The 27,512-nt window shown below is 33.2% G+C and overlaps 1 protein-coding gene across 1 annotated transcript in view; it reads right to left on the bottom strand.

The window, feature by feature from the left end:
- LOC115444648 (protein still life, isoforms C/SIF type 2) overlaps positions 1 to 27,512 on the bottom strand; it is a 104,667-nt gene that overhangs the window by 50,237 nt on the left and 26,918 nt on the right. Inside the window, exons 12-21 of the mRNA XM_037443361.1 lie at positions 27,276 to 27,480; positions 26,639 to 26,843; positions 25,778 to 25,961; positions 23,287 to 23,343; positions 23,073 to 23,138; positions 21,635 to 21,782; positions 20,929 to 21,000; positions 20,578 to 20,628; positions 14,481 to 14,681; positions 13,406 to 13,538 (exon numbers count right to left, since the gene is read on the bottom strand). Of these exons, the coding sequence (XP_037299258.1) occupies positions 13,406 to 13,538; positions 14,481 to 14,681; positions 20,578 to 20,628; positions 20,929 to 21,000; positions 21,635 to 21,782; positions 23,073 to 23,138; positions 23,287 to 23,343; positions 25,778 to 25,961; positions 26,639 to 26,843; positions 27,276 to 27,480 (1,322 nt within the window). The remainder of the gene's footprint in view (positions 1 to 13,405; positions 13,539 to 14,480; positions 14,682 to 20,577; positions 20,629 to 20,928; positions 21,001 to 21,634; positions 21,783 to 23,072; positions 23,139 to 23,286; positions 23,344 to 25,777; positions 25,962 to 26,638; positions 26,844 to 27,275; positions 27,481 to 27,512) is intronic.

Below are 27,512 nucleotides of genomic sequence, written 5' to 3'. Positions count from 1 at the left end.
TATGTAAATATATATTTAATCATTTCAAAATTATGTTATTTTACTCTCGGCTTACTTGTACCTCAAAGGCAGAAAAACAAACACAAAGAAAAACTATCTTCGTTTATTTTTGTCGGTAAACACATAAATTCCCCTTATGAGAGACAAAACATTCGCTTCACGTAGTGGAAACCGCGGCACATTTAAGCCCACTTTAAAATAATTAGTTGCTTTTTAACTTCATCAAATTGTATGCATTGCTTTACAAACTTTAAAGCTAAAGAGATTTACAAAATAATATTAATTATGTGTTTATATTACTCCAATTTACTGTTTTTTTTTTCAGGAGCATTTGACCACATAAAGCAGTGCATTGGTCTCGGCTTTGAAACATAATATGGCCGAGTATGTGTCTCATAATTAGACCTCGGATTATAAACATTTTATATTTGCATGTGCAAAGACACGAAACGCTTTTTTATAGCGTTACTGCATATTTTATTACATTTTCATTGATAGCGCATACTTCAGTAGTTGTATAAGACACGTGTTGTGAAAATATATTGAATAAGGTAACGCCTTCCCGAGTTTAAGTACGAAAAAAAATTGTAGCAAATTAAATTCTATTTGCACTCTTGCATATAATCTGATTTCTAATAATAATACTTAGTATAACATATTTTTAACTTAACATGGTTGCTCACCAAAGGATCAAGATGTAATTTTAAATCGCGGTCTTAAAGATTCGAACATTAATAATAATTCGCGTGGAATATTCATCTCAGGTTTGTGCGTTACATCCGTAAGTGCGTTGAGACGCGTATTACAGTGCGCCACAGTTGTAACACGAGGCCGTCACTCTCAGTCTCAATTGCTTTGATGGCAGCTAAGATTAGCTTTTTTCAAAGTAAATAACACTGGAAAAAATACTGCTATATGTTGCTATTTTCTGTTATATTGTTTACAGAATTAAGACTTTGACAGTAAATGTAACGTAATTAATTATTTGCTATTGTACTGTAAGTATCAAATATATTAATATTGTATGTTACATCCGCACATTTTCTGTCAATACCTCACTAATGTGTAACCCGCTTTGACAAAATTTTATATATATTTAACAATCTATTATTCAAATCTAAACATTGATTTGCACATATGTATTTAGTGCATGAAATGTTTGGAAAGCCTATATAATATGAAATACGCTGGTGGTCTGTGTTTCGCATTTCATAGAATCGTAATCTAAGTAAAACCTTTAATTGGCGCAAACATTTCCGCGTAAACATGATGTAAGCTAAATTTAAAATGTATTTCAGTTGAAATTGCATTCCATTTATTAAATTGCTTTATGTGCGTTGGAGATAGAATTCCTGTAACTAAATATAATACTTAATTGTAAGCACCGCTGGTTAGTTGGGAATTGGAATATCGCTACTAATTTCTCTAGTTGCATTATAAAAGTGGAATATAAGATAAGAATAAATTTATAATACAGAATAAACTCGTAACGTGCTCGGTTTTTAAAGCACTTTCAATTCAAAATTACTAAATAACCTACAATTTCTTTCTTTACCAATTTTGATTAGGCGATTATTAGTTCTAATCAACTTTTCAGGTAGATTATAGTCTGCAATAGTACAAGGTATTTTTTTATCCCGCGAAAATATATAGCGGATCTTTTATCTCATAAAAACTTTTCTCACGGGCGGAGCTAAGAACATAAGCAAATATAAAATATATTTATTTGATGATACTAAATTGCTTATGAGTTTCAATAGGCCGGCATAATTGTGTCAACTGTCGACACTATTATGCCGGCCGACTGATCTATTGGACCTCCTCTCCACTTACCATGAGGTGCATCACTTTGCCCTGCGCGTATAAAAAAGAACTATACCACGCCGCAATAAACCCCATATGATAATTATATATTTGCAAGTATCGGCGCTAAACAATGACCTAAGGGATATAAATAATTTAAAAATAACTCTTAGACAGAAGCTTTCCAATAGGTAGATATAAATTTTTATACCTAGATAAGAATCGAATACGCCTGCATATTCAAGTAGAAAGCGAAAATAATAGCGCTCATTAGCAAAAAGGAAATTGCAGTTTCCACAAGGAGAAAGCTAAAAATAAGGTCAAAATGTTAGTTAGCTACTTCCCTGCTGGTTTTACTTAAACGATTGTTTCAATGTTATGCCTGTAACACACATTTTAAACTATTTCTATTTTTATTTATCATCACTTAATAAAGTAAATTAAACAATTACTTTATCTTTTAGGATTCAATAAATGCAATAATCAACTTTGGAATGTATTGTGTTTCTATACGTATGTAGCGAAAATATAACTTCTTTATGCAGTGAATAATCATGGTGTTATATTGCCTCGTTAGACTAATAGCAGCAAAACACAGATGTGACCTGTGGTCTTAATTCGGACCGTCAGACAATGCTTTTTGTTTCTTGTTTTACTATAATATGCATGTGATTACGTTACGAATTAAAATTCGAGTCCGGCATGCCGATGGGCTCGCCTCTAATTTTCCATTTGGGTCGGATTAAGCTTTGAGGCCCGAGGTGCACTTATTGTGCCTCTGCGTAGTCTTATGGACGTGTATAGATTTGTATGTATAGATTTCTAGCAAGTTTTTTGTCTAATTCCAATGCTATTTGAATATTATTTATGTATGAAGTCATGACAAAATATACTCTTTTGGTAATTTGAAAATGTGAATCTATGCATAGCCAAGTCGGTCTAAACGTTGCATGTATGACGTATGCGTTATTCTTTGCAACTTACCTTCCTGAGAAAAGCTTCATTGCATGTTTGTGCGGTTCCTTCCAATGGTAGTGACGAAATCTGACATTACCGAGAAGCTTTGTTCCTCGTAGTATAGAAACCTCATAGACTATGCGTCGTATGTTGAGTATATCAGTGCGTTTTTTATACTTGTTAAGCTTACGCCTGCGAACTATGCGTTCATCTGGCTCCGAGTACTCGCCAGTGCTCGTGAGCCCTTCTTCCGCCGCCCATGCACTTAATACGCTTTCAATAAAACTGAATAATTGTTGTACATTCGGCTCTAATTTACTAGGTATATAAAGATAAGGCGAAACGGTTTTTCTTGGTATTAGAGCCTTTTCGTCGGGTTCATCTTCAGGCGGTGGCGCGACATCATGATATGGGCAGCTGTGTATTTTATGGTGATGGTGATGGTGGTGATGATGCTTAGTTTTTCGTTTTGTTTCTTTAGAAGCTGAACCGCTGCCGCCCTCTCCTTTGTCCGCAGCTTCACCGCCGCTCGAATGTGAGTCGCCGCTTCTTTCCCTACGTGGCTTGGGCCGTCCGTTGGACGTTAGCGCTACGAGAGCTCCGGCGGCCAGGCAACAGTGGTGTGCAACGCAGCAGTACCGAGCATCGCCTTTTTGGAGTCCCGTATGGGCCTTATGGCAAAAAGAGACATCTGGGATTCGAGCTCCTAGCGCAGCTAAATGTGCCCGATCGGCGCATACTTGCATCAAAAGATTCTCGCCGAAGTGGACAGTCTTATGTCTGCGTCGTCGCAGGTGCATCACAGTACCACTACCGGACAACGAAGGAGGCGCTGAAGCAGAAGCGGGCTTGGCGCGAGCATCGAGCGCGCGCGCACATCGGGGCTGCGGCGCACGTTGCGTCTCCACCATCATTGGCGAGGAGTGGCGTCAGCGGCCGGCGCGCGAGCGTCACCTCATCACGCGCCCCAACAACCGTACTACCATCCGCCTACGGCGGCCCACCAATCTTGTTTATTTATTGGATTACATCTCTTTTGAATTACTTTAATGTCATTTTGTCTTCTTGTGCCTATCGTTTTATGATAATTTTACACCATAAATTTATTAGAGTTTTAATTACTTAATGTTTCTTCAAATCAACCAATAATTTAAACACAAAATTGCAATATGCACAGGCGGAAATCTTATTTTAGATGACATAGCAAATTGTAATAAATTTAAAATATTGTGCAATTTTTGATTTTTGGTTCTTTCAGAAGTTTTCTAATCATTAGATATCAGTCAATAATGTGCACGTGTATAAGGTTACTATATAAATTGAAGTGAAAGCATAACACTAGTGATGTTAACTATGATATATTATTACGAAAACATGAAAAGTAATACAAGAATTTTACGAATAGTCAGTGAGTTGGACACGTTCATGCCATAAGATTGATGCATCTTTTTGTAGATTCGTAGCGTTTTAATTCCACTAATAGCCAGCGCGAACTTTTCCATGTGAAGTAGGGCGTGACACACCACAGTAAAGTGGCGTTACGTTTGAACGTGTCGTGCTGCACATTTTCCAAATTTAATAGCAACAAATGCTTTTAGTATTTATATTCTAAATTTCATTCAAATATGTATGCTAAATTCAATCTGAAGTTGCCTAACTTTCATTGATAATAAGTTTCTGCTATTTCTGTTGAGTGATGTGTTGTACAGTATTTTATTTTTGTAATAAATTATTAATATTTAACACATAGTTTATACCGATACTGTATAGTTAAGATAAAATCTAAAAAAATATATATTTAACCTATCTTTAGTTTCGAGAAACTTGGATATTTGAAATGAGGACGGCGTTACAAAGCGTTGCACCGAATGGCTTAATAATGAACGGAACATTTCCATAGAACGAGTTGCGTGATAGATATTATTTACAAAAAACTCAATCAAATTATACTTAAAATGCCTGTTAGCGACCTGTTATACATTTCCTTTGAATATATAAACTACAATGACGATACAACGTAACATACTATTAGTAGCGCAAAAATTTAACAGTAAATGAAAACATACATTGAAATTTTTGATTAATCTCCGAAAGCGCGATCAACAAGGGCAGTAAATTAAAGTTACGTCAAAGGTAAATTAAAAACGATTGAAACGTTAATTACAAAATGAAATCACAAATGATAATAAATTATAATCGATAAACTATTGCACAGTGAATAAATCGCTGATGTCGAATAACGGGAGGAAGGTAAACATTTCAATGTATTTATGAAAATGTAAGTGCATTATTCCAATAATGGAGTTTGAGATTGCGTCGAATATAGTATTCAGTAAGCAATTATGGATTCGGAATGAGTCACCGCAACTGCGTGGCCGTTTCTATCCAAGCGGCCTGCATTGCGCCAAATTCCCATTGGCTTACTTCTATTTGTTCTTTCGATTGGAATAACAACAGCTAGATCGAGCTTCAAATAACTATAACAGTCACCAATCTCCTTCCTTTGAACTTGTAGCAAACAAAATTCACTTCTAGATTCCTGGTCTAAGTCAATGAACTTTTCCATATCTAATAAAATACTAGAATCACATTTGTAATTATTGTCCAAACAACTGTCGCTTCACTGCGGTTATATAAAATGCAACTGTGTACGTCAACTGACATGACAGAATGTCACGGTAAATTCCTTTGATTGGCTCGTTAGTAGATAACATATATTTAATGAGTAACTGCAAGTGTTTCTTTGACGATAAGATAAACATACTCCCTATGAACGCAAGGATTGGCATGCACATCACTTAACACTAAAGCAAATTATTTTCCGCCTGTGCATAATTTATGAAAATATATCACCAGCTGTTTAACATCGAGACGAGTTCAATCAGGTCGCGCCTTCAGTTAATAAATAAATAAGTTTTTTTAGTTACATAATCAAGCACTGGTCACACACTGAACCACTCCAACGCCCTAGCGGCCTTCTCTGCGACTGGATCCGGCGAGCGTCGACGGAGGGTGGTCGCAATCGTCAAACTTCGTTATGATTCGGAGCGAAACGATCGTAAGTCCTCGGGCGCTTTCGGAGCAAGCGCGCCTGCGGGCGGGCGGCGCCCGTGTGCCCCGCTTTACCCGCCTACTGCACACTATAACAACCTACCATTTAAATTTATTTCTCTTTCAAATAACGAACATATCTTTTACTACGCCGGATAAGCAATAATATAACGATTTGTTTATCGTTAGTCGTTACTACGAGTTATGTTCACGCAGCATTTAACGCGGCTTTTTACGTACAAGCATTCATATTAGGGTGTTTATTAGAATCATTGTAAATGTTAAAATGAAACGATAAATTAAATCTAAGATTTTTAAATATTTTGACATACAATTTCACAAAAATTTGTATTATATTTTTGTCTTGTTATTTGAGGTTTATTCTGTATTGTAATTTAGTAACTCATTTGATTCCTGAAAGGTGCATTGGATAATTTTTTTCATGAAATAGCTGAAAGCATATCTGTAATCACAGAGTTGTCGCACCATAGAGTTCTTTCATGTGGAAATATTTTCGGCTGTATTCGTGCTACGATGAACAAGTCCAAACTCGTGAACATTTTAAAGTCCTACGCTACGTTGGGGTGAACGCACTATGAACAGTTATTTACTTTGTCAATGATTAGTAGGGCATACAGCTCTACAATATTGATTGATGGGTATTTTTCCCGCCGTGTATTTATACAATACAGTATATTATCGGATATCGGTTTTAGGCATGAACAATAACCATAATCGTCGATCATTTTTATTGTAGTTTGGTATTTTTCTATCGCGAAAGTTAGAAAGTAAGAGTAAACTACTAAACAACAATATGTATCTAAATAATAGATTGCACAGAGATCCAAATCTTTCAATTCGCTTATAAAAAGCTGGAATTTTTTTTTCCGACTGTTTCATAATTTATCATTTATATTCATGTGCGTCAGATATCGTTTTCGGATAGGAAGCACGCAAACGTTTCCTATACCTACTTACATACACAAAGATGTTAAAATAAGGAAACTCGTTATTAATGTATCGTACGTTATTTATATGGATTTGTAAGGAAATGTTTCATCTATTAGGGCCTATTCTTAGCTTTAGTATATTCATTAATTCGTTGTTGTAGCGCTGTACCTACTTAGCCTAGGAAACTGGTTTTCTTGCATTCAATCCGCGAATCAGATTGTTACATTTGTGTAACTTTGTCTATTCCAATATCATAAGCAAAGTACCGGTTAAACTTTATTGCGTTATGATAATAGCGTTATTCTTACTATATGGAATGAAAATTTAACTTTTGCGAACAAAGGTGAATTTACACAATTGTCTTCGCCTCAAAACACTTAGGTGTAAGCTCAAAAAAAAAAATAAAAGTTAGATCGAGTGTAATTGATACAATGTACAAAATACTTGAGAACAATTTAATAAAACTCTTTTCTCTAAAGATATAACGGATAACTATATTATACTTATCTAAAATTATATTTAACTAGTTATATAATTTTCTATATGACTAGAATTCTAGATTCTATATAGAAAACTCTATAAGAAAATAATATATTAAATGTCTACACTTTAACGCTATCTGTTTAACACACATACGCACAATATCATTTCAGATTTAAAAGGATTTTGTCGCCGCTCCAGAGGCAATTTTATTCCAACTCGCAATAGAAATAAAATTGTCTCGCGTGTGTACAGATATAAAATGTTTCTTTTATCGAATCCACGTGAGTGTCCCTACTGCAGATGAACAGAAGCAAAACTACCTAAAATTGAAATTACTATTGACATATTTTCTCGCGGAAAACATGCGACTGTAACTCAGTAATTATAAAAGCTCAAATTACTTTAGATTGAAAAACAACAGTGGCTGCAAGTAGCAGCAGCTGCCTGGACGCGAAAATGGAAAAACCTAAGATAGTTTCGTGCCTTCATCATAATAAGTACCTCTACGTACGTGCGTGAGGCTGGTATTACACTAGTGTTACATTATACGATAAATCGATGAAGAGTTTTATGTAATACAATTTTGATAAGAAATCGGATCAGTTCGACTCATGGCTTACGAGGCGCATGAATAATTTCCTAACCAAAGTGCTCTTGTGTTGAATCTTTAGATTTGCATGTGTACATTATAACATGTCTAGAATCCTATCCTAAAATTTGTGAGTTTTTAAAGCTTGTCCTGAGAAGAAAGAGATTGTATTTAAATTTCAACAGTTACTCTAAAATTGTTCTAATTGCGGTATTTATCAACTGACGATTTCAGTTATTGAAGCTCTGTCACTAACTAAATTAAACTAAGGTCTTACCAATTAACACCTTTAATTATTAATAAAGTTATCATAGATTTGACTTTTCGACTCTCGAATGATTTGGTGTAAGAAAATGGCAAAACAGAGATGAACACTAGTTAATAGCGTTTATTGAATGTGGAATATCCTTGTAGGATATAAGCGTAGTTACGAATAATCACTTATAATAGTTAATACCTTTATGAATAGTCTATAAACACATGTTATAACAACATATCACATATACGTTCTTATTGAAGAAAAAAATCTATCTTACATCGCAATTTTATGAGCGATCAATCAATTGGCAAACAAAATGTCATTAGCTCAACATTCCGCGCCGGACCGTCCACCCACCCTTACGCCTGTCTCACAAACTTACAAAATGTATTACTGTATAACCCTATAAGTTTCCAATTTACGAAAACATTATTTTGTATTTCTATTTAAGCAGTTTAGACCTAGGCACATAATTCAGTGTATAATATAAGTTGTAGTCACACCCTAATTATAAAGGCAGCATAACGAGGCCACTGAGGTACGTGGTGAGCAGGTAAGGTTAATGAATCATAAATGATTATAGCTCCTCGCTGAGCATCGCAATCAATTTAATTACTTTAATACATTTTCAAATTTACTCATTAAATTTTAGATCAGATGAGACAACTTTTATTACTAAATGAGATTTTGCATATTTATAAACGCATTTAATTTAGTGGTTGAGCAATTTATGCTACTTTGCTTTACCAGATTTAATCAATTTAGGATAGTGAAGCGAAATATTTTTGCGCGGGTAAGATTTATTTTGCTCATATTCACAACATCGATTGCGCTGTAATCCACGGAGCGTAGGGAAGACAACTTTTATAACACATTTAATAAAAAAGCTATTTATTTTACTTCGATAGTTTTCTTAGTAACAACTTTGTACTTTTCATTTTAATATGCATACGTCTAAACATGTTTATCTGTTTTAATAGGGGTAGAAGCTCCTCGTATTTGTTAAGTACAAGGTAAGGAGTTATATCTTATACTTAAGAAATTCAAACCTAAAATAATAGCAAAGGAAGCAGTATAAAGTGGATTTGTAATAAACGTGACATTTATTAAAATATTTATGTATTTATTGAGTGTAGAATAAAAATAATATTTCCATTTTAATAAGTTACATTAGAGTTCTTGAAATAAATAAGTTGAATATCAGATAAAAAGTCAGCATTATATAGTCAAAACTAAAAAATATGCGTAACATGATAAATGTTAAATTAAAATAGCATAGTATGAATTAACGCACGTTTGTCGATGGAGCGATACTCGAAAGATAATTGAGCAAGCCAACGAACCGAGAGCATGTTACAGGAGAATGGCGCTGGGTGTCATGGCGCAGTCGCGGCGCTCCGGACCCCGCTGGCCGCGCCGCTGCATGTATCAGGGCACAGCCTGATGCGTCATCGATGCGAACAACACACACCTACCTACCAATTATTATCAAGTACCGAGCCCGGGTGAACTTTGCGCCTCTGTTTGTTGTTATGTACTTCAGATGATATTGATTTGGAAACTTAATTTCAATATATCTTTAAAAAAGTATGAATTTAATACTGAAACTTACCATTACTGTAGCTATACATAGTAAATTTAGCGTACAGTACACATAATATGTGTTCCTAAGAAGAAACTTTGTAAGAGTAAAAGAGCTCTCTTTATTACAAGCGGAGTAGTGCACATTAAGCTGATAGGGGAAAAAATTACTTTATACGATGTACGATGGTCATCTCAGGACCCGTATATTTGCTTTGGGCGTATTTAGCTAAAAGAAAGTTGTTTTATAAGCTTCCTCTAATGATACAGTGAATAAATAAAACAAAGGGTTTCGTGAAGTTTCGTTTAGTCCAAGTAAAGGATAATACTTATTCATGTATTAAAATGGCCGACAAATTATGTATGAACTGGTTTCATTTTCACTCTAGATATTATTGAAGAAAAAGTAATTGTGGTTTATTTACGTTTATTTCATAACATTCCCGATAATTGAGTATACCGTAACTATTTAAATTAATGCGTTATTAATTAAGGTGTCTATAACATACATCATACAAAGGTATTACTACTACTCACCTGATTAACCTTCTCAATAATTTGTTACTTTCTGGTTGCGTTACTTACCTGAAACAATAGCAAAGTTTTATTTTATATGAGAATATACAACATAATATTATAATTTATAAAAAAAAATTGTATTTACAACCAAGTTGTTTAAGTTTAATAACTTTAAAAAATTCAAAGCTTAAAAATATTCAGGCAACATAATATTCAAACTATTCCGATTAAACTATTTATAAAGCATAATATTGTTACAGATTATTAATAAAATTTCACAACATTCTGAATTCAAATTTAAAATGTACAAGTTTAAGTTGAACTAATGCTACAATAAAGTGAATATCCCACTGTCAGATTGTTACTAAAATGTTATGAATTTATCATCAGGATGTAAAGCGCAGTCTTTATTTTATCATCTGAACGAATTGCCAACAAGAAACGAAGTGGAATTAATTGGCCGTGAAGAATATTGTGACCTAATTTTTGTAAAAAGCTCTGATAGTTTGTAGCATTCACTAAAAGCTTACGTAGCGAATGGCGTTAACATTACCTATAATAAATAACCTGTCTTTGTTATTATTACGTATTTCCTGAGGAAATGCCTCATTGCAAGACTTTTTCTTTGCTATATATTAAAGAAGAAAAATTTCACCTATTTGTCTTATAGTTCAGAATGTTTGCGGAAAATGTTTTCCCAGCTATTACTAGCGACATCTAGATTAAATAGCCGACGTTAGATGTAAGATGGAAGCTATAGAAGGTTCTAAACTAAACCGTCGCAATTTACGTTTGGAAGATAATGCAAAGTGTAAGCATAATAATAGTTTATAATATGAAATTCTTTTTCTAATATTATCGACACAAATTTATTATTACGACTATTTTATTTTTATTAATTTCAAATATTAATTACATTGTTTTTAGGGATTTGAATTGTGATTAATGTACCTATATTTTCATCTAATAATATGTTTTTACTACGGACACTATAAAAATACCATTTCCTTGAGCTCTTTGAGTTAAATTCATTAACGGTAAACAATATCTTTTTGTCTATTTTTTTTTATCAGTATTAACTTTGCGTATTAGTAATAACGAGTTTATTAAATGTATAATTGTTTATAGCCTCTAATAAATAACTTAATTAGCTTTTCTAACATTAACGCTCTCAACAAAATCTTATTATAATAAATCTTTTATAATCATAAAAATCCCTGCACAGGATACATTTATACTTCCGAATACATGGAAAATTTAATTAAACACAAATAGAATTCAGAGTTAACTGTACTAAAAAAATGAATGAGGGTACAGCAACGAACAAACGACACAGGTTGACTCTCAGTGCAAAAGAAGCGGGATCAATAGAAACATGACCCTGACACAATTTCCAGTGGCCATGCCTCTGTGGTTCGCGGCCTCGTTCAAGAATAAACATTGGGCCTTCGATATCCCATTTCTTTGATACAGACAGGGCGGTTTACAAACACGTCAACATACATCACGTTTCAACCGCAGTGACATGATATATTGACAATTTTGATTGGCTCTCTTTCAGTTATTATTGATTTGTTGAAAGAAGTTGTGGTTCAGTAGGTTTTAAAGAATATTATTTTACACACACTTTAAAGGTAAAATAGATAGTTTGTTTAAGATGTTGCAGTTTTTATGTATGAATATTTTTTTATTAATTTTGTATTATTGTTTTTTACACTTTTACATACATACATACATTATATTAAGGTTATAAAAATCCAAGTAAAATTACAATAATCGAATACTGAAGGAAGCATGATATAAACTAAAAGGATTGCTTATTTATTTAAGTAAAAGTTAATTATAAAATGTTAAGAATGCAAAGAAAGCTTTATTAAAACGAAAGAATTTTGCTAATAATAAAAATATTGTCAATAATTACAATACCTTCAGTAAATCAGCATTTTTAGATTTGATGGCCCCCATGCAAGTTACAATACAAACATTATAACAACGAATATTTACTTGGACAACTTCACAAATTCCAACGTTATATATTATTTAACAAAATTATCAATACAATATTAATATGTACGAGAAAGAAGAGATTCTACTACAAGTTTAATAATGACGCTTCTTCTCTTAATACAGTATAAACAGCGTAAAATGGAACATTCTAAGAATGGTAACAATTATTATATATAGTCGGCAGCTTCACAAGATGCACAGAGATAAACATTTATAAACGAGACAAATATCACAGGTGGATCAAGCGATTTACAGGCAGGAACTCTACTCAATAGTGACGATTACTTTGCTAATTACGTTAAGTTTTTACTTCTTGTTAATGAAACAGATACTTGTATTATTATGTCAACAATTCACACAAACGTATATTCTGAATTGACTTCACTTTGTCACGCCGGATATGTTTTTAAAAAAATATTTTTCACAACAGCATCAACTTAATTATCTTTAGAATTGTCTTATTGTAACAACCGTGAGTATTCGAAATTAGTATTGAGACAAAACGCAGCAGTGACGCCGTAAATCTTCTTTGTCCGTGTACTTGACAGTAAAAGCTTTGTATTTACACAAACAAAACGCCTCAGTTTACGTATTAGGATACGTTTTCGCGACATTCGACACGGCTAGAACGGAACAGGTCGAGGCGTTCGCAAACAACAGCCGGTTTATATTCTTGCAATTATAATTGAACAAAGTTAACCTCAAAATAATATTTTTATGTTACGTTCTGAATACGATTGGAGGTGCTCAAGGCGCAGCAAAGCGCGCTGCGTCGTTTTCTGCGCAGACTCCGACGAGCTCTTCCGATGTCGTACGAACTGTCCCAGGGCTCGCTCGGTAGAGCTGGGCCGGCGTTATTTTAGTCTTTTGCATTGTACGTCGCTTACATAGTTACTAGCGCTCAGGTACTTATAACATTGTACGTGCGAACAAAGCATGCCCGCCTTCAACAAAACGTCTAGCTACAGCTAGAAACGATTGACATTCTCGTTTAGAGATTGCATTCTTTTCAATTTTATAAAAGAGTTCTGTATTTATGATCTTCCCGTTTCAATTCGACGCTTGGTTATTGGAATTCCGTATCAGACACGGGTTCTATATGTGGATTGAATTGTAAGGCTTGTCATCTTATGGCAATCTTTTCATAAAGATTAAATGAAAAGGGAACAAAAAGAATGAATATATTGATACATTTTATAACTTACCTCACTGGATGTTAGGTAGCATATCCTGGAGTCGGTGCTGTCGATGGACGCCTGCTGCACGATACCGTAGCGCGAGGACTCGCGATCGCTGGTATACTCGGAACGCACGCTGTCTTGTCGGTCAAACACACCCCTGGAAGATAACTCATATATTTATAAAGTAATAGCTATAGCAACATGTGCAGTTACTATTAATCATATTGCTTGCGTAATTTGAAAAAAAATCTGCTATGTGTTTTAAATTTTAACTTAAGATTATATTACCAATTTATGTAACTATTATAAGTACAAAGAGTGCATTGCTAAAAAAGGCTTATTCCATAAATTATATATTTCACTATAGATATTCATAATATTATAAAACATAATATTTCAAAGAATTTTTCCATAAAGACTTTTTTAGGTCACCAATTATCCTAATTAATTACACTTTAAAAGATGTATTCAAGTAATTCGTGTTTATTTTCAACAGCTTTCAACTTGGCAAATAAAATTTAAAAATATATCTGTCGAGAGGCATCAAAATGTTCGTTTCATTTCGCGCCGGTTCCGATACGACATTCAGTTACTGGGAACTTCATTTGGACTTGGATTTCAGTGCCAATCCACTCCGTTGACAGAAATTACAAATGAACATTGAAATTCAGAGCTTTCGGATATTAAATTACGTGTAACGTAAATATTCAGTGGTAGCCGAAAATACAACGTTTCATTATAGTTAACATCAGCCCAGTTCTATTAACTTTTACGATTTGATCTACGTGTCAATTGGAGCTTTATTTTCTGAAAGAACAAATTGCCTTCTCTTTGTTATTGATGTATAAAGAGTAGGTCCATCGATAAATTCAATATTAATTTAATGTAGTTTATGAATTATTTCATTAATTTTATAAGTGACCTCAACTATTAATATCCATTTATGAATTAGTAATTGACGTAATACCTATTAAATCTATACCACCACCACCACCACTATCACTCTCGGACTATTTGATATTTGAAAGAAGATACTAAAAAAATCAGTGCTTATTTAATATATCGATGACATTATATACTATTATACTTAGTAACTTACCTTTGTTCAAAACTGTCGGCTCTGTTACTCCTGTAGCCGGAGTCGTTGAGGCTGCCCTCGTGTCGGAGACTGGGCAGAGAGTCCCAGGGCGAACGGCGGCTTCCTGGTGGTGGGGCGCCGCGCCATCCGTCCGAGTGCCGATACCACGCGGCCCGGGCCGACTCGCCGATACATGACGCGCAACGTGATGCGCTCACAAAGCTGTAAACATACTACATGTAGCAGACGACTTCGGTTCAAATTGGGAATCTCATTATTGGAAATGCCGCGACCGAGAAAAATATTTACTAATCAATAACCTCTGTGGAGTCCATCATTTATGTTAGGTTAACAAAAGTAAGTGGGTCACCCAACAGTCATCACTACTGCCCAATATTTTAGAAGAATCATAATAAACGTTGGAAAATACGACAAACTAGCAATTTAATTTTTTTATCTCATGAAACGCAACAATGATGCTGTTAAAACACATCGGCATCTCGCCCCATTTTACCCTTAAGCAGTTCGGCCTTGATGGACGCTGTATCATCTCGTATTTTTAACATTTTCCACTCATCACGATTTTTATTTATAAATATAGTAATAATATCTCCGGTAAAAACCTGCAAAATATTTAATCAAATGTATTTTTTTTACCAGCCAGCTTATAATAAATATTACGTAAGGATGTAATTCGGCTTCCTCTAATATTATCCGTTAAATCTGAGCTTGCTGGTCCCCACGCTTCAATATGCTTGTAATAGGCTTCAGGGCGAGGGATTAGGGGTCAGGAGCTTATTACAATGAATTATAGTAAGTAGTTACTCAACGGTGCCTCAAGAATAGATTATTAGGCCCCAGGTGAATTTGGTACTTGTACAGGAAAATTGGATCGTTAAGTTGTACGCCTTAGAAAAGATTCGTCTTTAGCAATGTAAAAGAAAAAAATATTATACAGGGTCATTTTGACATTGCGTTACTAAATTAAACCACATGCTTGTTTTAAAATATCACTTTACAATAATTTACTAGAACCATAGATATAAAATAATATAAATTTCGAATAAAATAAATATCAATAAATACCTAGTTGTTTTAATTTTACGCTCGCTAATGTCACTGCTACTAGTCTAAGAAAATTCGTTATGGCAGCAACATCACATTTTCAGTCAGAAATACACTCACGCATACGTTATATTCACACTAAACAACGAAATGCTAAAAAAAAAAAAAAAAAAAAAACTGGGATTTTTGGTGAAAATATCAGGAAATATAGGTATGGATAATTTTTCGCACAATACTAGCACAAACTGTACATAGACACCTACTTTATAAATACAAGGTACGAGAGTTATAAGATTGACTTTTAGAAGTACGCATGTGAATACACACTTGATATCACGTTTGTATTTCATATGAAAGGCAGATGTTATGATTTCCTATTTTCATGTCACACTAATTTATAATTATCCATTTTTATAAGTCTTTGTGTGCATAATAATATTTCGTATAATGCAGTAACATTGAGTATCTAGAAAACTAATTATTTTAATTAAACGTATTAGGACTATCGTAGGTATAACTTTAAAGAGACGCTGATGATATTAAATAAAATAAAATCGAATGTCATTTTTGTATTGGCAGCGTAAGTGCTAAGGATGTAAGCTGTGATGTCCAAAACTAAGGATGGAGGCTTAAAACGTACCTATTTTTTACTAGAAAAATATCAAGTTGCCTGGGATTTCTGTACAATAGCACAATAGGAACGTAATCTGTCATATTGTTGGATAAAAAGTTCGATAAACAATAGACACCATATTTGCGCTTCTATCTCTTTCGGAGATGAGGTTTGCGAATAGTTTCTATTAATCGAAAAGCAATGTTTTCTTAGCGTCTCGCATTATCGAATAATACTTTCAAGGAATAAAGATTTCCTCAGATTTTTAATATATAATAAAGCTACATGCGTATTATTATTTCAATACGAGATTTATTTTAGTAAAATCATAGTGCCTGTCATAATTTTTGTGATTTTAATTTATGTTTTAAACTTTATGTTTTAGCCCTCGTCACCTAAGATGCAGTAGTAATCAAAATATCTGTTTATTCCATATACTTCTATTTTTCTATGAATAATGTTAAATGAAATATGTACAGTCACATTACATATTGAAAAATTTAAAAACAATTTATGATATTAGGAATGGCACCCTAACGCAATTTACGAATAGTTATACGGAATTCCATTTTACAAAATTAAATCCTGCTTCAACCGTGCTCATCTTATTAAAAGGAATTGCCTTATATGAGCGCCTGACCAAGGAACCCATAAAATTACTAATGCCACTAATACTAATAAAATCTTTATACAACTAAACAAAATATATAAGCTTGAATTAATTGAATTTAATCTCAGTTAGATTAATGTTCACAATACAATTTATGTTTCAGTAAGCACAATAATTTGCGCCTTGTCACAACTCTATTTGGTATTATTAAGTTTGGAAATATGAACAATTGAAGACATTGACTAATTAATTTCTATTAAAACGGAATCGTCTATAGAGGCAGAATCAAAGTTTTGTTAACTTATAAATCATATATTTTAATGAGCTACATTTCTGGACGAAATAATCAGACAGAATAATAATTAAATTATTTTTTTGCAGCATCAATACTTTTAGGTTCAGTTGTAAATAAACCACTACGTATATATTTTTATGCAACTAAACGAGAAGACCTACATGTCGCTTGTATAGGTAATAACAGACGCCATGGTTGACTTAGATTAAGTAGTAGTGATTTAATAATCAGCAATACCATCCGAAATCATTGATTTTTACAACGCTATACTACCTTTTTCATTCATACCGTTGTGTCCGTCAATGAATCAGTGAGGTTTAATAATGACTAGTAATTATATTGGATACCATATTTGTCAAACCGAGGCACAGTGGCTGCATCATTATGTAATCCACCATGGCTTGGTCAAGCAGTACGCAAACAGAAGTCTATTTTGTTGAGTACTTTCACCGCTATATATATTTTAGATCCATGCAATAATTTATAAAAAAAAAACTTAAGCATTTGTATGTGGTTTTGAAAAAAAAAATCTCATTTAATATTACATTAATTAGAATGTTTTATTTGTTCGACGAGATTCCTATTAACGGGTGAAGAAATTGTCACATAGTATAGAAATTGTCATATAGAAGAAATATTTTCACTTAAACAGACTTTTAAGCTGGTAAAGCCGCTAAAGGCAATAATATTTATTAATATGTGAAAGTCAGCAAGTAAGTAACTGATTGTTAGTCATAATCTTGTCCCATTAACGACTACAATACCAGGGCAACGTTGATACGCTGTCGGCCATTAAGAAATACCCTTTCAATGATCCTCTAAAGGCTTAGCGTTTATCAACAAAATTACAATTGACTAACGACAACATTAGTTATAAGTCATATCATATTCTCTTGATTTATTTATTTATTTATTTAATGACACACCACTATTACAATATAATATCAAAATATTTTCTCAAAAATCAGTATGTATGTAGCTGGTATTTGGTAGTTTATGAAGTAGTAAAAAGTGTTTTACAACGATATACATGTAGGCTGAATGTTACAGCTTCTTGGGTGCACGGGCAGAATTATAATAAAATAGGCTCAAGATGACGACTCTCGGTTAAAACCATGCAAGGTGAAAAGTGTCGAGCAAAATATAATTAATTTTAAAGTAGTTAAAGGCGTTTAATTGATCCTGTTCCTCGACCCTACATACATTTACTCTATTGTTTTAAATAAGTATAGGTCAGTCGTATAATTTACGATCTACCTAAATCTAGAACATTAGGTATGTAGACAGCCTAGTTGGGAATGCCACGGTCTGCCGAAAGCAATGTCTGCAGGATCAAAACCGACGGCACACATCTCTTACTTATGGGAGTTTTGTATGTATTCTTTATAGATTGTCACCGTCTTTAACGGCGACGGTAAATAATATCACGATTAAACCTATATACCTAAGAATACTAAAAAAATGAGGGTATGTGAAATCTGCCAACTCGCACTAAGCTAGCGTGGTGATCTAAGGCCTAAACTTACAATAGTAGAGAAGGCTCGCGCGTAGCAGGGGAAAGTATATAATACATGGCTGATTTTATTGTTACTTTATATTATTTATTTATGTTTACACAAATGGTTTTTACTATCAGAAAATATTTCATGTAATTATTAAGCTGTTTAATGAATTGCTAATTAAAAAAGCAGAAAAATTAAATTATTAATTCTGCTAACAATTATTGAATTCAATAAAATAATAATTTGCTGTAGATTGATTACAAATACTTCACTAGAAAAAACATTTTGCATTTGTAATATCCCAGATAGTTTGAAAATGTGAATGTATGTTAGGTCTACTGCAAACATGATATTTTACTCTGAATTAACATTTTGCATCTAGTTTACGATAGTTTGTATTGGCGGATATTTAGTTAAGTCGTATAAACAGGATATGCAATACAAATCCGGACTCACCCAGTTCGGATATTTCGTACGCCTAGTTATAAACTATATCAACAGAAGAACGCTATGGGGGAACTATATTTTTGACTTGTTTACCATGAGGGGGCACATTACGTAATATTTTTTCCAGGTGTTGTGTACTGTATACTTAACCGGAATAAAATGTAGCCTTTAAATAATATCAGCCATATAGTATATACTGCTCACTATTGAGCATGGGTCTCCTTTACTACTGAGATGGTTTTGGACATTAGTAGCCTATAAGTTAATCTAGAATATGATTTAAGTGATGGCTACGTTGACTTGTATGTTTTGTTTATTTATGGATAGATGGCGCTTTCCACTAGAAAAGCGAAATCCTCATTATATAATTCACTTAATTTAACCGATTTACACATTTTCTAATTATTAGCATTCATCATAATTCCCATCTCACCAATTTGTGGTAATTAGTAGTTTTCTTTTTTAACAATATTTTGTAAGATTCTTTCAAAATTCTCGAACTAATGTATATTTTAATCCAAAGCGTATCTGTACATAGATATCAGACGAGTATTACGCTGAAACTGCATTGGAGTGGAATAATCGCTGATATAAAAATTATCTTACTACTAATGTAATACTAAATATTCAGGATTTGCAAACAACTTATTTAATGCGAGAAATTTATATTATAATAACATATTGGTAGAGCATGGTTGTAGTTATCATAATTTATCTACTGCGCGAATGGTGAAGGAGCCATCAGGAAAACTAGCGTAAAATGTTAGTTTTCTTTTACATTACGTACTGAGCAGAATTTCCGAAGGTTTAAACTCCGCCATCACTACTCCTTTAATGACGACGTGGCGTTTGTAATGGTCTGTGGGCGTTTAGTCATGGTAGGAATCTACTATATTAGATGACCCACTTTCACTTTTACTGGCCTACATTATACAAAAGTAATTAGACGATCTTCAAAAGGTTTAAAGATAATTTTATCTTAGAGACTCTCCGGTTCCATGTACCCCGACTGACAGTAAATCAATAAGTTATATTTAATGTACATCTAAGGATTGAAATAAAAAAGTTTTTTTTTATATATCATTAAACACTGGAAATTAAGTTTGTGAAGTTATAAGCCATTTTTGATACACTCACCTTAAAAACTAAACGATCTTTTTTAACAAAACACTATTATCTTCCTAAGAGGTACAATTCACTTTGCTTAAATGTGACTGAATCCTTGTTATTCATGTTTTGCGTCCTGGCATTACATTACTTCTAAGGAGGTATAACTAATTTTCTAATTCGTGCTTTTGTTCGACAAAATACTAAGATTATAATTTCCTAGTGATTTAATATTAGACAGCTGTGGTGGCGTATTGGGCGATGAAAAACGATAAATTATATTTTGTATGATCTATAAAATCCTTATTTTGCACCTGGAGTTGCTGATACGGACTACACAAAAAGACATGTCTTCCGGTGACATCAACGGCATCAGATCCGATTTTTCAATTACGATTTTTTATGAACCTAAGACTTTTAGACTATACATATGACTGTTGCCTGTTATTATTATTGCCTTTAAATAAGATAGTACGTACCTTGATTGATGATCGCTCAGATATCCTTGATCGCGATCCCTCACTCGGTCTCTGTGAACGTAACTATAGATTAAATAACGGACGAAATTTTAGATTTTATTTGATAAACAAACACATACGAGTACAAAATAAGTTTATTATAAAATTTAATTCTTGACATTTTCAAACAATCGCACCAATAAGATACTTACCAAAGTACGTTTCCATAAGGGAATAATAAAATCGTTTCGCGCAGACTTTGTTGCGACGAAACAACTACACGGCTAAGAAACTGACAGTTGCACCAACAACATTAGTGCATTTCACAGCAACAAGGTGTCAGTGACCAAGCCATATGTAATGTCAACAAACCTGGTGTTGTGATCACTGAGGTAGCCCCTCTCGCGATCACGTTCACGTTCTCTCATTAGTTCGTTGCGGTCACTAAAACAAAGTATTTTGATTTATATGAGTATAACATTTATCGTTTATTATTCAACAACATATAATTTTATTAAGAAACAGAAAATAAACATCAACTAAAGTGTTCTTATTATTTATTAATTTACAAACAAAATATTTTTCTTATAGCGGTCGCAAAATCGTTGCATGGTTACTTCAATATTGAATTGAATAGATTTTTGTGTGTTTAGAACAATAAGTATAATTATGGATACATTAGCTAGATTCGTTGTAGAGTTTTCACAATAAACTTGCGTTTTAGTTATTGAATTTGTAACGATTTAGGATTATGAAGAAATGGCCGATTCCTATCCTAAAAGAATTAACCTATTGGTTTCTTTTCCATTGTAAAAGTTTGGAGAATTGGATTTCCATATGTTACAACATTTAATAATTAAATGTTATATTAAAAATTATCTTTTCCTAAATTTCTTGCATTTTTCTTGGAAAAGTTCCTTATTAGCAATAAATATGAAATTCATATTTTTATCCCTTTAGTTACAGTTATTGATCTAAAACAATATATCAGTAACTAAACTCTGTTGCTGCCAATATTAATACTCAATAAACGTCTTCATAAAATACTAACGTAATATAGTTAATGGATGTAGTTTACCTATAATATCCATCGCGGTCGGATCTCGCGCTGTGCTGCCGCTCCACCCCAAGCCGATGTGGCAGCGGCAAAGTGGAGGAGCGACTACCTCCGCCAGAACATTGCGACGCGGCTCCTGACGCATCATCACGCAACATGTATCTACCATCTATATAATGGTAGAGTTTTAACATCACGCTCATTGCAAGTATAGACTGACAATCCGACCACAAATCCCGGTGCTTGTGCAAAAACTTTATAAACATGCGTATGATTATACCCAGTTTTTTTAACCAATCACCTGGTTTAGAGCCGGGGGATTAACAATCTATAATTGCAAGGCATTGTTTACAATTTAATAATAATTGTTGGAAGGAAAAAATCAGCCTGCCACTACCAAACGCTTGAACAAATGCTGTTCTCGATACAATGAAGCATACAGATGAATAGTATAGTAACTACACATATGTATATGCTTTACCCTTATATATTATTTTATCTACATGCCATTACATACATACATATGAATACTTTTTAGATATATACGGTATATTACTTGAAAAACACCGCATACTTAAAGCATTCAGCCATTGCAATTTACGTCAATGTAAAATAGATACAACACTAGTTTACAATGTAATTATTTTACTCTAAATGGTTACATACTGTTTCAATTTCTTTCAGTTGTGTCCGTAAATTGTTTATGAATTTGGTTTAATTTTATATAGACTTGTAAGACTGTTAAAATTTGAAGTTCATATTTTAATGAAAAAAATATTGTACTACTTTTGTGAATATATTATTACCTTTAAAGCTCACTAGGATTATTCCTAGTGACTTGTAATCTTGAAGGATGGTAAAATCTAGTTTTTGGATTAATGAATAAACCAAAAAGATAATATCAAATATATAGAATAAATCTCTATCCTCCTGCCTTGTCCCACTCACACATGGTATCGGTGCAACACACGCTGCACCAATACAATGCGACCGTTCACTTCGTCGACCTTCGTTCGTTCACTTGAAGTGAAAAAAAATTAACCTACTTTTTAAAGTACAGAATTCGACACCTAAACGGTATAAACATATTTGCCTGAGTAGCAGTCAAATTATTGTAAATTAGTGTTCTCTATTTCATATCTTCTATGCATATAGTAGATAGTTATCATGTAGAGATCACTACTTCCTATGATAGACTTCGATTTGAGGAACTCGATTACATACTAAATTAAAACGAAACAAAATAGTATGATTGTAAATTATTTCGATACACATTCAGTGCACAACTTTAAGAATAACATAAAATAATCAAAAAAATAAATATACCTATCTAAACATTTTAGATCACAGTAGCAAAACAAATAAATAAAAATGTAGCCATACGCATATATAAGTAACTAAAATACCATTATACCCACAAACGATATACGCATCACATTAATAGAATAATTATTTTCACCTCTTTCCTTTATTGCGGCTTCCTTGAGGTGTCTCAAAGATTGTAGAATGGACTCTTGGGTTGGTCCTCAAGAAAACAAAAACAGGGTTCAAATTAAATAGTTTATAGGAGTTTTTTAGGATTGTGTATAAATTCAGTTTGATGCATTTATGTTCATGCATTAGGGGATCATTATTAAAAAAAAATGCTGTATGATTCACTGTGTTCTACTTACTTCGTCTAGGCGGGTAAGGACTCCTCTGATTCGACGGCGGCATATTGTCATTATATTCTGAGAAAACAAATGAAGCGAATTATTTTTTTATAAATAGGTCTATTATTGTTATAAATTTTGAATTTGTTAGGCTTTTTTTTATTATTTTTTCGAAAGCCTAGCCGAGTAACCATAATTATCTACTATTACTAGCCCATATATAAAAAAAATGTTTATTGCTCGTGTAATGTAACTTTTCAATGTTATTAATATCGTACGTTAGTGAAGCATCGTTACTTCGATGTGTTTAATGAAATTATGTTTTGATAAATAGAATTTGTATAAAAATTAATGTGAAACACTGTTGGTGGTTTACTGGTGCTAGGTCTCTCATATGTGAGAGTCCGCCTGGGTAGGTACCACCGCAATGTCTATTTCTGCCACCAAGCAGCAGTGTGTCCTCATTGTTGTATTCCAGTTAGAAAGATATTGCAGATAATATACCTACTGGACATAATAAGACTTAACATCTCATGTCTCAGGACGGCGAGCTCAGTGGAATACCAAACAATACTTTGTAATTCAAGGTGTTGGATGGTGGTTTTACAGTTTATGGACGGTCGTATCGCTTACTATCAAGTGAACGGTAAGCTCGTCTCGTCATTTAAAACAATAAAAACAAACAGAGGCTTAATGTCACATTCTTGAACTATTGCAAAAGTAAGGAATAAAGATATTTAAATCTCACTATGTGGGATTTAAATATCTGACTTATCTTATAATATATCTTTAAATTACTGAATGGTAATATATCAATAATGTTTATCACATTGGTTTAATTAAAATTTAAAATTATATTCTATTAAATGTTTTATAATATATTTTAAAATAATCAAATTATTAGGCAATTAACCTCCTAGAACGAAACTCCTCTCACTGTCTTTATAATATTACTAACTAGACGTTTCGTCGTTATCCTGACCGAATTTAAATCATATTCGTGATCATTTTGTGAATTTCTGCAGTGCTGTTAGAAAATGGTAAATATGATAACAAAACTATAAAAATAATAATTCAACTGAAAAGGATAATTGATTTATTTATTGTTACCTACCATGTAATCGTTTGTCACCTCCAAACTCGCATTTAAGGTTAAACGATAAGGTTAAAATATAATTAAAATTTAAATGACAATAAAAAAAAGAAGATCGTAAAAAAAACAAAAATAAAAAAGCAAAGAGGTTTGAATCATTAAGAAATTTTAGCAAAGAGGTTTGATTCAATTTCATTTATTTCTATCTCTGGAGCATAGCAAATAAACCAAAAAAATCAATCAAATTATGTCGCGTTACAAATAAAGATAAAAATGAACGAAATTCTAAGTTAATATCCAAAAACGGTTTTTATTCGACAAAAAATCGAACCAAGATAATTTATGGATATTTGGATATCAAAAAGATATCATTTAATATAAAAGACCTTCGATTATAAGATATTGGCATATTATTTTACAAATATTAGATACACTCAAAATTAACTTTTTCGAAATATAAATGTTTTACATTGGAACGCAGTCCCAAAAAACTAAAGTTGTAAAATATTCAACGAGACATGAATAGCATCGAAGCAGAAGAACCGCCAATGACATTTTTTATTTTTCTTTACAAAATCAATATTCTGGTCAATTTCCCGTTCCACCTCCTTTGATAGATCAATGAACTTTACATTACCGCGAAGTAGCGCCCTTTAGAATTAGTTTAGCGCGCAATATTCTCTATAAATGTCTGGATTATTATTTTATGATTACTTTTTTATGATCACAAATAAAACAAAAAAAAAATAACTTAACTTGTTTAAATTGCGATTTAGGTCTGAAGATCATATAAAAATCCCACATAGAACCTTGATTAAACTTTATCGAATATTTCTTTCAATAAAATTTAAACCTAATTTGGACTATTACAAACAAGTTAAGATGAAACAAAATATGGCCAAATTGATCCAGCCGCTCTCAGCGATGCGTTTACCAAGCTGGTACGTTATTCAAAGGATCTTTAAAATTTGTATTAATTTGAAGATACATTTATAATAAACGAAATTAAAATCTATAGTAACATTATAATGCTGTAAAGTTTATTGTTTGTATGAAGGCGCTAATCTAAACCGATTTTGATTTTTTTCACTAATAGGATGCCACATTACTTTTGAGTGTTGTAAGCTACTTTTTATCTCGGATTTTTTTTTCACGTGGGTAAAACTACGAAATATGGATTACTTCAAACATAGGGATTAAAGTTAGTTTTAGTGACAGCAACATCCTGCATATGATGAAATCTTGAGCAGGTAAAAGAATTGTTACATTTAAATCCACGCATCGTATGCCCAGAGGCGTAACTAGTATACCCGCTCTTCACCGTATATATTTCTTCCCATGGTGATGACACCAAAATGGTAAAAAAAGTAATGATACTTTTTTAGATAGTTCTTAATATCAAATAAAATATTATCTCACCCAAATCTTCCATACTCTGGCTAAGTAGCGCTTCAAACGTGTGTAAGCTGTAGCTCTCAGCGTCCATTCCTTTAGCGAGGGTATTCCGCAGGTGCATCTCATACTCAAGCAATAGACGAGAAGTGGGCGAGCCAGGCGCCGGCGTCGCGCTTGACTGCGATGCCTGCCGGGACAGGCAGGGTTTCTATTAAATAAAACATTAATTTATTTTTTTATATAATGAAAATATAAAATTACTTTTTCATCTGTGTAGTATTTATTATTTAAACAAATTATTCTCAGTTTTTAATTAATGTAATTATTAAGTCCCAATAGAAATTTATGATGTAGTTTTTTGGAGTTTAAGTTTAAATTTTTCGGTAATACTTATTGAAGAATAAACTTTAGTTACGTAAAACAAACACATTTTTATTTTTTCTGTACATTTTTTATGCAGAATGGTGAATAAATTTACTGAAAATATTGTTGTAGTTAAGACTTGTTTGTTTAAAATCCTATGTTATGATATTGTATAATAATAAAATTAATTATTCTACTAAATAAATCGACTGCGTAATATTGGAGACGTAGGTATACTAAATTAGAACTAGACTTTGACTACCATATTTGGTTAATTACTCTAAAGAAAGTCTGTAAGTCATGTTATCTTAATTCTAATATTCTTTCTTATTCAAGGCAACCCAAAAAGACGGTATAATAAGTTGAATTATGTTAAATTGTTTGAATGCATTTTTTCGTCGATAACAACTATCCTATTTTCATATTTCCAAAATGAAGAGCTTTAGTGATTATTATTAGCAAAACATCTAAGTACATTGTCAATTAAGTCAACTTAATAATAAGTTTATAATATTTGCTTACCGCGTGATGATGCCTGCCATCGCGTCGCTGGCAAGGCTCCTGATCGGAATTGCCATTGGAAGACGACGGCGTGGTGGCGTAGCATTGGTTGTCGAACATCACGTTGTCGGAAGGAGGTGAGAGGTCGCGCTCCCCGCCGCCCAGTTCCAAGTACAACCCCCGGCCTGGGTATCCGCTGGGCGCCGCGCCGACGCCTACACCTCGTCTGCGTTTAACAATGTATTTGATAACTGCTTTCAATAATTTTAATCCCTTAAACTGTAACCATCAAACACAAGAACGCAAACATTTTTAATACTATTGAATAACGAGGTATGTTGCTTGCGCGGTGATAAGGTTCGGCCACGACTGTTCTTAAACTACAGACTATGAGGTCTTTGTACATACCTTAAACCGTGGCAATATAATGGTGGCAATATAGTGGTTTACGAATTCTACAACTAAATATAACGCTACACTGCACTGTTGGGACGTTGGGTTTCAATTTTATAAAGCTTTGTATTGGCTATAAGGTCCAATAGAGAAAACCTTCATAACAGAAATAAACAAGTCGGCTTTGGGTTGTCCAATGGTTTCCCTATCTACAATAGCCTTACAACTGGATAAGTTTATCATGAAAAGAAGGAAAGTAACATACCTCTGAGAGCTCTGTCGGCTGTTGTTATTGACGACGTGCGAGTAATGTCCGTGGTGGACATGTTGCTGGTGACGGTGTCCGTGTGACCCACATGTGGGAGGACACGGGCCCGCGCCGCCGTACCGCCGCCGGCCCATCTCCGGTGAAGTCACTGGACTCTCCGTCGACGGCATCGGCTTCAGCATGCGCTTTAGAGTGCTTGAATCTGTTGCAAAATCGTTTAGATTGGATTTACTG

Source organism: Manduca sexta, chromosome 26, assembly GCF_014839805.1.
Source record: "Manduca sexta isolate Smith_Timp_Sample1 chromosome 26, JHU_Msex_v1.0, whole genome shotgun sequence".
Taxonomy (NCBI): domain Eukaryota; kingdom Metazoa; phylum Arthropoda; class Insecta; order Lepidoptera; family Sphingidae; genus Manduca; species Manduca sexta.
The sequence above is the reverse complement of the archived record's forward strand: the minus strand, read 5'-3'. Positions and strand labels throughout refer to the sequence as shown.